Source organism: Lacerta agilis, chromosome 1 (genome assembly GCF_009819535.1).
Source record: "Lacerta agilis isolate rLacAgi1 chromosome 1, rLacAgi1.pri, whole genome shotgun sequence".
Taxonomy (NCBI): Eukaryota; Metazoa; Chordata; class Lepidosauria; order Squamata; family Lacertidae; genus Lacerta; species Lacerta agilis.
The window spans coordinates 81,107,328-81,121,993 of record NC_046312.1 but is presented as its reverse complement, the minus strand read 5'-3'; the positions used below and the strand labels follow the sequence as shown (position 1 = coordinate 81,121,993).

At 44.9% G+C, this 14,666-nt stretch overlaps 1 protein-coding gene across 1 annotated transcript; it reads right to left on the bottom strand.

The window, feature by feature from the left end:
* Positions 1–231: 231 nt before the first annotated feature.
* On the bottom strand, positions 232–1,176 carry LOC117044894 (olfactory receptor 1052-like). The gene has a single exon (XM_033145723.1). It carries the CDS (start codon positions 1,174–1,176, stop codon positions 232–234), a length of 945 nt encoding a protein of 314 aa, XP_033001614.1.
* Positions 1,177–14,666: the final 13,490 nt, after the last annotated feature.

The window sequence follows — 14,666 nt, the reverse complement described above, 5'->3', positions numbered from 1 at the left end:
TAAACCCCTGAGTAAAGGTTGTTGGCTTATAACAAAAATTCCAAAGTGCATATTCGGGAAATTCCTTTATTAAGCCAACAGAAAGGTGTGCAAGTGTTGTTGTTGTTTTTAAACATCTTGTCTGGTAAAGAGGTTGAGGGGTGTGTGTGTGCGTATGCTCAGAAGCTTTCACAGAATTGTGTGACGTTTCTGTTGGCCTCATAAAGGAATTGCCCTAAATTGTTTTTGCATTCATTGCAAAAACATTTTCATCCTCACGGATTGCCTGAAAGCCTCCTTCACTTCCTTGTTCCTGAGGCTGTAGATCAGGGGATTCAGCATTGGGACCACAACTGTGTAGAACACAGAAGCCACTTGGTCCCGACCCAAGGAGTAACTTGTATTGGGACGCAGATATGTGAATATCAGAGTCCCGTAGAAGACCGTGACGGCTGTAAGGTGAGAGGTGCAGGTGGAGAAGGCCTTGTGTCTGCCTTGAGCTGATCGGATCTTCAGGATGGCAGCCAGAATGAACAGGTAAGAGAAGACAATGATGAACAAGGATCCAATGGTGGTGAACCCAGCGAGGGAAGAAATGATCATTTCCGTGACATGACTATCGGAGGACAGCGTTAATAGGGGAGGAGAGTCGCAGAAGAAGTGTCTGATGATGTTAGAGCCACAGAATGGCAGACTGCTTAAAAAACCTACCGTTACCATGGCATTTGTGAAGCCGATGAAGCACGAGCCAGCAACCAACAGGATGCAGACTCTCTGCGACATAACTGTGGAATAGAGCAATGGGCTACAGATGGCCATGTAACGGTCATATGCCATGTTGGCCAGCAAGAAACACTCAGTGCACACCCAGGCCACAAAGAAGTAAAGCTGAGCAAAGCATGCATTGAAGGAAATCAATTTGCTTTGTGCTAGAAGGTTCATCAGCATCCTTGGCGTGATGACGGATGAGTAACAGATATCAACAGCGGACAAGTTGCATATGAAGAAATACATGGGAGTGTGAAGCCGGGTGTTGACCCTGATTAACACGATCATCCCCAGATTCCCCATTAGGGTGATGATGTAGATCACGAGGAACACCATAAACAAGGGCAGCTGCTGTTCCGGACCTTCTGAGAATCCCAGGAGAATGAACTCAGTCACCACGGTGCAGTTTCCCTCCACAGCTACTTCCATATTCTGATATCTGCTAAATAATGGAGGGGGGAATTGTATCAGTCAGTTCTTATTACTACAAATGTCTTGGTGAACCATACTTAGAAATGAAGCTCTACATGAATGTCCTACTGTAGGGACAGGGCATCATTTTCAGTCTGAGGACCACATTCACTTCTGTGTAAGCTTCCAGGGACCACATGCCTGGGGTGGCCAGGGAAGACACATGCTCACAGAACCCTCCATCCATCCATCCACCCATCCATCCATCCAAGCAAGAGGCACATTCCAGCCAGGCAAAACAACTCAAGGAGGGTGCAAAGCAGGGTCAATGAGGGAGGTGTCCTGGGATGAGGGGATGTGGCTGAGGAGGGACTGTGGTCTGAGAAGAGTCTGGAGCATCAGATGGAGCAGTCCAGAGGGCTGCTTTTGGTCCCATCCCCACCGTTTTTATTATGTATTTTGTGTTTTTGTCTTGATTTTTTATGCTATGAACCACCCTGACATCTTTGGATGAAGGGCAGTATACAAATTTAATCAACAAAAATAAATAAACAAAACATTTTCAAGTGTTCAAAGCACTCCACATACATTATCTATCTACAATCCTGACAACTGTCTGTCTATAATCATTACAACAACTGCAGAAGGTAAGTCGGTATAATTATCTCTCATACTGCAGATGTGGAAGACTGCAATTGACAAGACAGTAGTTTGTACCCAGTGACTTCATAGGAAGGCTGAGATTTGAACTGGGGACTTCCTGATTCATAACTCGGTTTCATAAGGGATGTTCACATCTCACATTTAATGACTGTGCAGTCTGTATAGTACTCATGTACACAACAGTTGAGGTGTAGAATTATTTGCATGTAATTCTCAACAAGAGTACAGCCTGCGTACCTGTGTACAGAATAGCTGAGCTATACAAATCAACAAATTACACTCTTTTACATGAATACTTGTTCGTGTGTGAAGTCAGCTTCTACCTTTGTTCAATGTAACATGTGAACCAAGCTTTTTTAGTTTTGGCACTCCAGCAGTTCAAATAACATATGCTGAAAATGAAGAGAGCAGGCTCACCTTTCACTCTGCAAGAGGATCAGTGATAAGGGGCTTCATTAGTGAAAACAGGCTTTAGAAGCTTGTTCTGCTTTGGTGTGAAGATCAGGGCTTGTCTTTTCCATGAACAGGCAGAAGATTCCATTGTCCCAGAATAGCTAGTTTCTGGGGTGTAGACTCTAAAATGAAGGAACACCCTGGTTTCTAATTCTTGTTGCAAATGTTCTGTTGTTTGAATGTTAATCTGGAATCATCTCCCAGTCCCTCAAGCATCTTATGATATATACCTTGATTCTGAAAGTTCAGGTCTGTAATGCAACAGAAGAGAAATAACGTTCAGTTCTTTGTTTTTCAATGACCATCCTTCCTGTTACTGATGAATTTGTTCATTACCTTAGATCTCTTTGTTCCTCTGTATACCACACAAAAGTTCTAAGAAGCAACTGCCTCAGTCAAACTTTTTACACTGCTAAAAGCTACCATAACTTTTTCATATTCCATAACTTGTTGATTTCTGGTGACTTCTATTGAGCAGACTCACAATCTGCAAGGTGCGTGTTGTTCTTCATCCTCCAACCCCAAAGGGAGCTTGGATTCAAGTTAGGCAAATCTTGTTTGAAAACAAAATGTATTTCTTCACTTCAAGATGGCAACTGAGTAATTCCTAATCAACTCATTATAACTTACTATATATACTAGCAGTGCAGCAGTTTATAGTGGCACCTCTCACCCTGCAAAGCCATATGTTGGTTCTATCTCCCAACCCCCCACCCCATTGCAAGACTGATAAGATATTAAAATTGTAGTGGTGGATTTCTGAAGTGAAAGTAGTTTCCTGTCAAAAGAGAGGAATCAATATACCACCATAATCATCAGCTCTAATTCCCTAATTTGCACCAGGCACTGTACAAAAATAAAAAGAAGAGCTCCTTGCCTTCTAAAGAAAAATGAGACGAAAGAAGAGGGAAGCTTATTAGACCCTGCTGGAGGAATTTCAGCTTTGAAAGAGGAACTACGTAAATTTTAAAAGTTGAAGGTATAGAGGTCAACTTATGTGCCTCCACATCTATTAGCATGACCAGGTTTCCTTAGCAACAGAGGCCAACATCACCTTCCGGGAGGCATTAAAAATAATAATATTTAGGAGTCCTGGAGACCAAATACCTGGCACGTGTTAGGTGGTGGAACTATGGTCCTCTTGGCATACTCTTTTGCTCTCTTGGCTAAGGCACATTTTGGCCATCAAGATGTTGTTCCTATTGAGATTTCTCTATCTGTTCTAGATCCTTCCAGTTATGCTTCCCTTTACCTTATTACAGTAGTGGCAGTAGTCTTCTTCGTGAGAGAAATGGGAAAGTGTTTAACCGAGCCTTACTTTATAAGACAGCAAAAGAGGGAGGAATGGTTGTTCCGAATCTCAGACTATATTGGAAGGCTTGTCAGCTTCACCAATTATTGCAAATTATTAGTCACAGTACAAATGTCTCTTGGCTCTCAATGGAATCCTAGAGGATACCAGCGCTACCTTTCAATGTTCCATCTCACCAATTCCTTCAGCATCTGGGGAATTTCCTTTTGCTTACTATGCTACAGGTGTGTGTGTGTGAAGCTGAGTTCACTTGTTTCCTTTGCCCTTCCCCCTCAACACCCTCATCTGGATCATCCATGGTTCTCCCAGCCTGAGTGGTACAGACATTTTCTGAAGTGAGAAGATGCCGGGATCCCATGTCTCTGTGACCTGTCTGTAAACGAGAAGCCAAAAACTCTTGCCTAGCTGTTGACTTTCCTGACTGATCCAAAGAACCACTGGCTTCAGGGCTTTCAAGTCCACAGCTTTGCTAAGAAGTGGCATTCCACCACCAACCTCCATAGGCCTTTGAGGAAGAATGCTGGCACCGTTTGAGGCTATTTCAGCAACAGGATGGGAAGCTGCACTGAAGGTTATCCATTGCTGGCATCTTACTCCAGTGAAGTTGAGCTACAGGCCCTCATCTCTATCCTCAAATTGCTGGAGGGGCTGCTCTGCCAGGGATCTTACTCCCTTATGTGGCCCAACTCTAGGATCTTGTATTTAACTGTATTTCTAAAATCGCCAGCCCCCAAGTCCCTAGCCCTGCTGTCTCTCTTTACTGGTCCCAAGCTACGTCACACAGATCTCAGTGTCTTCCTTTGGGTTGCTGCTAGAATGGCTGTGGCAGGAGTCTTTTGACTTTTCCTTCACTAACTGGTATAGTTGTCTCTGCTGTTCAGCTGTGATTGAGAGGCTTATTTATTTATTGAATTTATATATTGCCCTATAACTGGAGGTCTCAGGGCGGTTCACAGAAAAGATCACAACATATATAATCAGAATAAAAACACCCCCCCATAACCTTCCCCTCGAAAAGAGCCACATTTTAAAAGGGTATAGGATGTCAAACAGATCAACCAAAGGCCTGGTTAAAAATGAATGTTTTGCCTGGCACCCAGTGCCGGATTTACGTATAAGCTCAACAAGCTATAGCTTAGGGCCCCCAAAAAATTTAAAGAAAAAAACCCCTGGGTGTACATTTCCAAAATATAAGATAAAAAACAAATAAAATAAAACCCACATACAGTTAGAGCTTAATAATTATTTCACTATTAATATACTTCTTCTTAATGTTGTTGTTCAGTCGTTCAGTCATGTCCGACTCTTCGTGACCCCATGGACCAGAGCACGCCAGGGACCCCTATCCTTCACCGCCTCTCGCAGTTTGGCCAAACTCATTTCAGTACTATTAATATGCTTCTTAATTCTTAATTGTATTTCAGCTCAACAATTACTTTGATAAAATACATATTTTGTTATGTGCTTTTGATACCTACTAGGTCCATAAATTACCATATAGCATATATTCCACACAAAAAACAGCAACAATTTGTTGTTGACAAAGGACACCCGGACATATAAAGGGACCCATTACCCTCAGTAGCTTAGGGCCTCATCAAACCTAAATCTGGCCTTGCTGGCGCCTAAAGGTGTGTAATGAAGGTGCCAGGTGAATTTCCCTGGGGGAAGCATTCCACAGACAGGGAGCCTCTGCAGAGAAGGCCTATTCTTGTGTTGCCACCCTCCGCACATCTCAAGGAGGAGGCACACGAAGAAGGGCCTCAGAAGATGATCTCAGGGTCTGGGTAGGTCCATATGGAAATAGGCGGTCCTTGAAGTATTGCGGTCCTGAGCTGTTTAAGGCTTTATAGGTCAAAACCAGCACTTTGCATTGGGCCCAGAAACCAATTGGTAGCCAGTGCACTCGGACCAAGATCAGTGTAATATGTTCAAACCATCTTGCTCCAGTGAGCAAGTCGGCCACTTTATTCTGCGCTAGCTGATGTTTCCAAACTGTCTTCAGAGGCAGCCCTATGTATAACACATTACTCATATAAAGCTTACTCATAATTTAAGGCTGGCCAAAGGCAATGCCAAACCTGATGCAGTTGAAACTGATTCGTTTCCCTTCCTTGCAGACACTAACTCTTCTTCTGGTGCTCAAAAGCCACCTGCTCTGTATGCTTGCTTTTGGAGAGACTTCTTTGTTAACCTGCCCACTGCTTGTGTACCTCCTTTATGTACTTTATGTACTCAGCAGGGAAAACAATGAGAGGCCTGCATTTGCTACTTTGTTATTCTTTACTCTTTGTTGTACACTTTTGAAAATCAATATAATACATTAATACGAAACAGAGAGAGAAGTTTGAGGGAAAGAGGAAAACTTACGCAAACTTTTAAAAACTTCCCCCTTATTTATAAGCCATGCAGTTCACACTTACATCAAACATTATTTACAAAAATAAATTTATTTCATGCCTTATGCCTCCCATATTTGTAATGCAATAATTTATAAAACATGGCCACCTCTCAGCAAATTTTGTATTACAGAGGATACCATTTGTCTTATAAACCAAATCTGTCAACTTGTCCATTCCTGCTGTTTCAAGACACTCCAAAAGTCAATCTTGTATCAATCGTTCAGTACAGCTCTCAGCTTCTCCAGCTTCTCAAATCAGCTCTTATGTTTCGAATCAATAACTCACTAATTAATATTTCAAATACTTTTGACATCTTCTGTCAGTTTCATCCACAAGTATCTGGTTTGTTTGTTTAATATGACCAATTCAGAATGATGTGCAATGCATAATTTATCTTGCATTAAAAGCCTTATTATTGAGATGATCTCTGTCATATAGCAGGGTGTGTCCCCCCCCCCCGCCCCCATTAATGTTCCCTTCTGGAACTACTCAGGTGTTGCTGTGGCTCTTGGTAGCCTCAGAGACCCCCTCCTCCTCCGGACTCCCTTCCCTTAACTCTTTCTCTCCTGTCTCTCCCCCTTCCTGCCTGCAGCTTTCTAAAGCCTCTTCCCCCCTCACCTCTGACCCCTCCCTCTGCTCCAAGCCGTCCCCTGACTGCCCCGTGACACACAGCAGCATGTGGGTTGTCAGCACTCCTCAACAGTAATGTGGGGTGTTGCATCCTTTATTAGTAATGGATAGAGAAGCAGAATACTGTTGAGTATAACCTCCACATAGTTTCTTTACCTGGTACTTGATCCTTTAAAATCTAAACGGGCCTAGAATTGAAAAACTTCCCATTCCTTTGGTTTGAAAAGACTGAATGAATACATTTTTTAACTAGCCGCTAGATGTCACCAAAGATCCATCTATAGGCCGTCTGTGCAATGTTATTCACAATATAAGAGGCTCAAGCTATTGTTTCTGAACTCTAAGCTTGTGATATGCAATAGTTATTCCTCTAAGCTTCTTTCCAAACCTTTTTGTTCTGTGATGCCCTTTTGGTTTCACTCTTTACCTGAACTAAGCCTAAATAGGTGCAGCTGCATTTACACATATTGTCTCCTATTATTTTTGTCCCTCTTTCCTCCAGGCACCCCGCTCCTCCTCTCCTTTCCCTTCTTACAAAATTTGGGTCAGCGACAAGTCTCTGTTGCTTATGTTGCACTGTAAAGCACCCTGTATAATGATGGAGACTTGAGAAACAGCACAGAGCCTTAGGAACTTGAGCCAGGCAACTCCAAAAGAGGATGATCTAAGCCAGGGGTGAGGTACTTATGGCCCTCCAAATGTTGCTGGGCTACAAGCTCCCATCAATCCCTGACCATTGGCCATGCTGGCTGAGGCTTGTTATTTAACAAATAATATAGCAAAACAATTCTAACGTATTGGGGTTATAGCATTAAGGTTACAGTATCAGCTAAACAGAAAAGAGATTCAGAAAGGGAGGTCTGACATAAACATTGGTTACACTCAGAAGGGGAAATTTTGTAGCGTTATCCATTGTTTCAAATAGAGAGCATCAGTGTATCAATAAAGCAATAAAGAGAACAAAATATAACTACAGTATCACTCAGCAGGGCAAGGGATATTTACAAGAATATTATGGTTTTTGAGTCTGACAGCTGTCATTTTGAGATGAGTCCCCCCCCCCTTCCTATACGAGACAATAGCTGCTAGCTCATGAAAGGAGTAGATTGACAGCCATGCTGGGCTGTGGAAGTTGTGAATTGTTGCTGCCAATTGAAAGGAGAATTTCCTTCCTGAGGGGTGATAGGGTGATAAATTCCTGAGGGGTGATTTGCAAATGGAATGAAGGGGAAGATGTTTGAAAGCTGTGCCAGTGGATCATGGCGTCGAAGAGGAGGATTCTGGGAACTGGAGAATTGGCATCTCTCCAGTCCAGTTACCCCTCTTTGTTCATGGCTAAAATGGTAAAACTGGACATGCCCTGGCATCGCCCCCCCCCGTAATTCTTATAACAGGCTGATGGGAGTTGGGAGTCCCAACAACATCAAGAAGACCACAGTCCAGTACTACTGCCAACCTTGGCTTAAAGCATGGGCCTACTTGGCTACATGTTAGGATTGTGCACAGCCATCCTGACCCAGGTAGCCCTGGGAAACACCTGGTCCAGATCTGTCCCCAAATCAATGGGCAGGGCTAAAGTTTACTTTGCATTTAAAAAACCCTAATTAAACCTGGTTGGGAGAGGTGGGGGAAGAAGATGCTACACCCCCCCCCCCCGCCAACCGCACTGCATAGAGGGGGAAGGTTCAATCCTTCTGGGTGCTGCTTTGCTAGTGTGGGGAACATGCAAGCCTGCAGGATCGGACCCTCCACTCAACGACTGGCTTCCTTAGTGCATTTCCTGGAAGACCGAACCCTCAGCAGTAGTCAGACTACACGTGTGTGTAGTGTGGGGTTGTTTGAAAGCCCTTGTGCAAACAGCCCAGTGCTGCTCTTTGCAGATGCTGCCTGCCTCTCGTAATTTTCACCTGTCCTTGTCAGCCCTTGTTTGCTTTGGGCAGCCCAACCTGACCTGTGTGTGTGTGCATGATTGGGCACTGTCTTAACCTGATTTGGTTCGAGATTCAAGCTTTGACTGAATTGGGTGCACAGCCCTAGTACTTGTACATTTTGCTCCATAGCTTTTTTTCCTAGAAGGGCTAGTAACTTACATATATATATATATATATATATATATATATATATATATATATATAAAGAAAGCTGGCTGTGGGCCCCACTGGCTGTTGACCCAGCACACCAGAACCCCCAGCACCTGCCTCTCAGCAGCCCTGCTTCAGATGCATGGCTTATATCCACCAGAAGCTGTGGATTATATATTGAGGGTCCAATTCTGTGGAACTCCATTCTCAATGAGGTCACACCGGCCCCTTCCTTGTCGAACTTCAGGTGCTTGATGGAAACTTTCTTATGTCAGCAGGGATTTGTAATAAGTTGTACTGTGCCTGTTTAATAAACTTACTTTTTACCTGTATTTTTTGGTTCAAGCACCCTATTATTGTGAAGGATTCTTGATTGGTTGTTAAGCAAACCACTTTGGAAACAAACATTGGCAAAGGACAGGGTGGGCCTACTCCTAAGGCAGGCTGAAAAAGCTGCCTTAGGTGTTGAAATCTTCCAACATTTTTCTGATGAAAATAGGGACATCCTATTTAATAATAATGATAATGATAATATTTATAATATTTATACCCCACCCATCTGACTGGGTTGCCCCAGCCACTCTGGTTGACTTACAACATATAAAAAACATAATAAAACATTATACATGAAGAAACACCCCTATACTTGTATAGTTACTTATCTCCTTGGCTCGGGGGTTGCTTAACTCCATACACTCCAACATTTCTCTGATGAAAAGTAGGACATTCAAATCAGAAACCAGGATGGATTCTGTAAATCCGGGATTGTCCCTGGAAAATAGGAACACTTGGAGGGTCTGGAATCCCAGGAAGCTGTGCCTCCATAGACCCACCCCTGTCACTGCTGGGGTTGTGTGGCTGTTGCGGCTGTGGTGGATGCAGCTTCCGTCGAGATCTCGTGGGCAGCGGTGGAGGAAGCCGCTCAGGCACCTTGGGTGGCGTGCCCAGGGGTGGGGTGAGCCGTCCATAGGGGCGTGGTACACTGTGAGGCCTCCGGAGTCTGCCTGTGTCCTCCCACTCAGCTGCCCTACAGCTAGGGGGGAGGCAGCGGGCGGACAATTTGGGCAGCACGGAGCCTGTGCGCGCCCAAGCCACCACGTCTCTCCCAGGAGAGACGTGTGGCTTGGGCACGCTGCAGGCCCCGCAGTGAGTGCTGCCCGGCATTTTGTCACCCCCCTCAGTGGCAACACCCAGGGCGGACCGCACCCACCGCACCCCCCTTCCTCCGCCCCTGCTCGTGGGGTCTCATAGAGCTCTCATGAGATCTTTTTTCAGGCAGTGAAACTGGATGGGCCACCCTGGCAATGGGAATGCATTTTCTGTTTACCAGAGAGCAGCAGGCTTGCTAAGGGCAGGGCAGGCACACAAGCTTCACCCTCCAACACTTTGCCACAGCTCTTTCCCCCTGCCAAATATCAGCGACCTGAGGCGACTACACCCACATTCACACCATACATTTAATGCACTATGAAATCAAGACTTCCCTTAAATAATTTTTGGGAGCTGTAGTTTGTTAAGCTTGTTGAGGCTCATTAGGAGACCCCCTACCCCCCACCAAGCTACAATTCCCAGCGTGGTTTATCAATCCCTCTTCACAGGTAGCTCTGGGAATTGTAGCTCTTTGAGGGGAATAGGGCCCTCCTAGCATCTCTCAGCACCCATAACAAACTACAGTTCCCAGGATTCTTTGGGGGGAAGTCATGACTCTTTAAAGTGATACCATACTGTTTTAAATAAATGGTGTGAATATGGCCTACCTCAGTCTGCGTAATGGTAGGGCGGCCTTGCCGCAACTCAAATTTCCTGTGGATGGAGAATGTCTTTCCTACAGGGACGGAGAAATGTTTGCCATTGGCTTTGTTCTGAGTCTGAGGACAGCTTAGAGTAGTGAAATATACTCGGAGTCCTGTAGTGATTTCATGAATTAATGTCCCTTTCCCATAACTTCTGCTGTGTTCTAGCAAATACACCATGCTTTGATTTGCATATAGCTGCTTTCTATAAGCAACTCTCAGTTTAAACTCTATGTTCTGTGTTTTTTCCCTGTGGGATCAGCAGGGGATAGGACAAATAGCAGGCCCAGACAGAGAAGATGGGGACGTGTGGCTAACAAGAATGGTACTCATACTCAGAGGTGATTCATTCTGTCATGTGTAATAGAATAAAAGATAGAAGTGCATGATTAATGTTCTGTGTAGTCTCGGAGTTGGAGATCATACAAGTAGTTTTTCTTCCCCTTACCAATCTCTCCTAGGGAATTTTCCGTAGCCAATTCTTGCTCCTTTCTTGGGAATGAAGACATGCACCATGGAGATTGTGTGCACTGCTTCAGCCTAATGGTCCCAACTCTGGCAAGAAAACAAAAATGAAAACTCATGGGGTTTCCCCCTTTGAGTGCTTCTGTCTCTGGATTTGAGGTGATCAGTTTAAAGTAATTGACTCATATATCCGGCAACCGTGTCAACTCCCAGCTGTACTAATAAGCCCTCACGGGCATGATTAAAAAGTTATCGCTTGCCAGCCTGCCATTATGTAACTTATGCAAGAAGTCTGAAAGTTCAGGCAAATTGGCTCCTCAGTGCCTTGTTAAAATTCAACTCTGTTTCAAAGACGTTACTTTAAATTAGAGAAAGGCAGATGCAGGTTCTCTGGAACGAATGCTGGTTTGGACACGACACCTTGGCATGCCTGTGCATCATGACAAAAATGACCCACGATTCCTCCTCCTTATCTTGCCCAGATCTGCCCCCCTACTTTCCTGCAGCATGGTTCTGTCCCTGCAAGCTAATCATACCACATAAAATGGGCTAGTTCATATTCTCACCAGGATGGTCCCTCTATGCATTAAATTATTATTATTATTTAATTAATTTTCATTTTTCACATCACACAGAAAACAACTCAGCTCCCAACACATCAATCGCTTTTCTTAAAAGTATCAAATCAAATTCTTATAGTTCACTCCAATTCCCCCCCCCCCATATTGCCATGAGATGGCTACTTCCGCATCAACAGGAGGTGGATTTGCGGGCGTCACGACCCGATCACGTGTGTAGGGGCTGAGCCCAGCCCTTGCGGGATTGGCAGGTTATTCTCGCGCTTCCCACAGGCCGGCCAATCCGGTTGGCCTGGGGGGCGTGTCTTAGTCCCTTTAAACTAGTGACGGGCGGGAAACTCGCCCTCTTTGTCCCGCTTCCCAGCTGGTTAGGTTCACCCACCCACCCTCCCTTAGATTTAGCTTCGACCTTGCTATGGACTTCGGTTGGTCGCCTTGGTTGGCCAGGGGGCCTGGTAGGACTTTTTCCCAATGGGTTTTTCTCACCTACCTTGTAGCAATTGTCACAACTCTTGGTTTGGCAGTTAGGCATTGGAAAATCTCCATATGAAGGGGAGGTAGCGTCATCAACTGCCCCTCAATGGAAGGGGACCTGGACCGTTAAAGGATTCCGGGGGCGTGGCCCTGTCCGAAGCCCGGGGAGCTGAGGGCCTAAGGCACGCCCCTAACGGTGATCACAGGGGGAATTCTGGGAGATGTTCATCACTGGGGTTCCTTACAGGTGGTTAACCCTTCACTGACTTCCAACACACGGGTTGGGGTCGGATATAGCTGATAGGGTCCAATGCCTAAGCCAATACTGCTCAACATACGTAACCAATAAAGTTGTGGCCTTTACGCCCATTAAAATTTACATAATGTGTCTGTGTCATTATTTCCACGGGGAGGGGAGGGACATTGCTATGCAACTCTAGGGGTTTATAAGCACAATCTTCTTGATGCACAATCTTCTTTGTTATGTCTTCTCAGCCAGGGCTATTGCCCATGCTCTGGAGTACTATGCTTCAATGTTCAAGCCCAAGGTAGTGTGCCATCGCATGGCTATTTCCATACATGCCGCCACGAGGAGGAACGTTAAAAGTACTTTATGAACAATTGGTAGAGTAGACATGTCCTTTATTCCAAGTAAAGTAAGCTGAGGGGAGGTTTGCAGGCCCGCTTTATATATTAAACTCAATTCTTTGAATATCAAAGCCCAAAATGGGTGAACAGATTTGCAAAACCACCATATATGTATGTAAACTCCCCTCCAACAGGTTGATGTTGCCCCTGGTATCATGTGGGATATTTGCAAGGGGGAAAGATACCACCTATGTGAGTTTCAAAAAGTCCGTTCCCCTTCCCCAGGGGACGGCTTTGCGGGAGGGCCTCTGGGCCTCCCAGTGAACCGGCTGTGGGTGGAGGGATGCCACCCGCATCATTGGGACTCCTGGGCGTGTCACGCCCCCTGGCTGACCAATCGGGATGGCCGGGGTGTGTGGCCGCCTGCTGTTTAATTGGGCCAAAACTGTTTTAAAAGAGATCCCACAAAAAAGCATGTTCCATTTTTCATTAGAGATTATCACATGACATAAGTTTTGCTTAATTAAGATGATGAGTGGCTTAATTGTAAGGCACTTTGCAATGTGCCCAGCTGCCCTGTAAGCAATGTGTAATATAATATAATATAATATAATATAATATAATATAATATAATATAATATACAATGTAATGTAATAACAGATACACAGAATATTTTTTAAAGAGGGAGGCAAAGGCGTAGGAGATGCAATGCCCAACACAAAGGGCAAAGGGCTTGGGTTTCCCCTTGCAATGCCACTGCTAGCATGCCTGCAATGGAATGTTTATTGGAACGGTTCATATAACCCTTTCCCCTTACAAATAAAAGGGAGTGGGGCTGGGCAGGCGTAACTGAATGCCTTTATTTATTATTTATTAATTAAATTTCTATACCTCATCTGTGAATCACATGGTGGTTTACAGTATACATAGCACAATAACAAACTAAACAATACCCCTCACAGTTTAATAGGTTTAATTGTCTAATTAGCCAAAGGTTTGGGAGAAGAGGAATGTTTTCACCTGGCACCTAACAATATGTAATGAAGGCTCAGGTGAGCGTCCTTGGGGAGAGCATTCCACAGACGGGGAGCCATCACAGAAAAGGCCCATTCTCAGTTGCCACCCTCCAGACATCTTGTGGGGGAGGCACGCAAAGAAGGGCCTCAGATGATAATCTCAGGGTCCGGGTTGGTTCATATGGGGAGAGGCAGTCCTTGAGGTATTACAGTCCTGAACCATTTAAGGCTTTATAGGTCAAAACCAGCACTTTGATTTGAGCCCATTAGTAGCCAGTGCAATCAGGACAGGATTTGTGTTATATGCTCAAACCATATTGTCCCGGCGAGCAACCTGGCCTCTGGCCACTGAACACAACACGAGCTGAAGTTTCAGAACTGTCTTCAGAGGCAGCCTCATATATAACACATTGCAGTAATCTAGCCTAAAGGTTACCAGAGCACATAAGAGCCAACTCCTAGGGGCAGTGGGGGCTTTTGCCCCCACAATAAAATATTTAAGGGCGCCAGACCCCTACAAAGTTGATGGGCATTCCCATTCAAATGGTGTGTGTGCACTGTGTCATTTGATCAATTATGTGGGGCGGGTTTTACCTGGGCCCCCACAATATTTTATTCAAGTTAGCACCCCTGCCAGAGCATACTTGACTGTCAGGGACTGGCTAGATGAGGAGGAGTGGTGGAGACCGCCACCCCAGGAGGCTTCTGGGTAGGAGGCAAATGAAGATAGCTGTCAGGATGCTGTCAGCGGCTCCCAGCTGGTTGCCTAGGAAAGTATAAAGACAAGGAAAAGTTTCTTACAGTCCTTTTTTATTTCAAACTTTGCACAGGGAGGCTATAGAACCCAGCCTCTTGGATAAAGGCATTGTCCCGAGTGAATCTCCACCTCCCCCTGGTTTCTCCCATTCCTTATTCATCATCATCATCATCATCATCATCATCACCATCACCTCCTCTACGGGTGCTGCTAAGTGCCCTTTGTCTTTCAGCTCTTTGTTCTCCTACTTTTAAGGCTTGCTGGGTTCTGGAATGTTTTCTAATGTCAGCCAGCT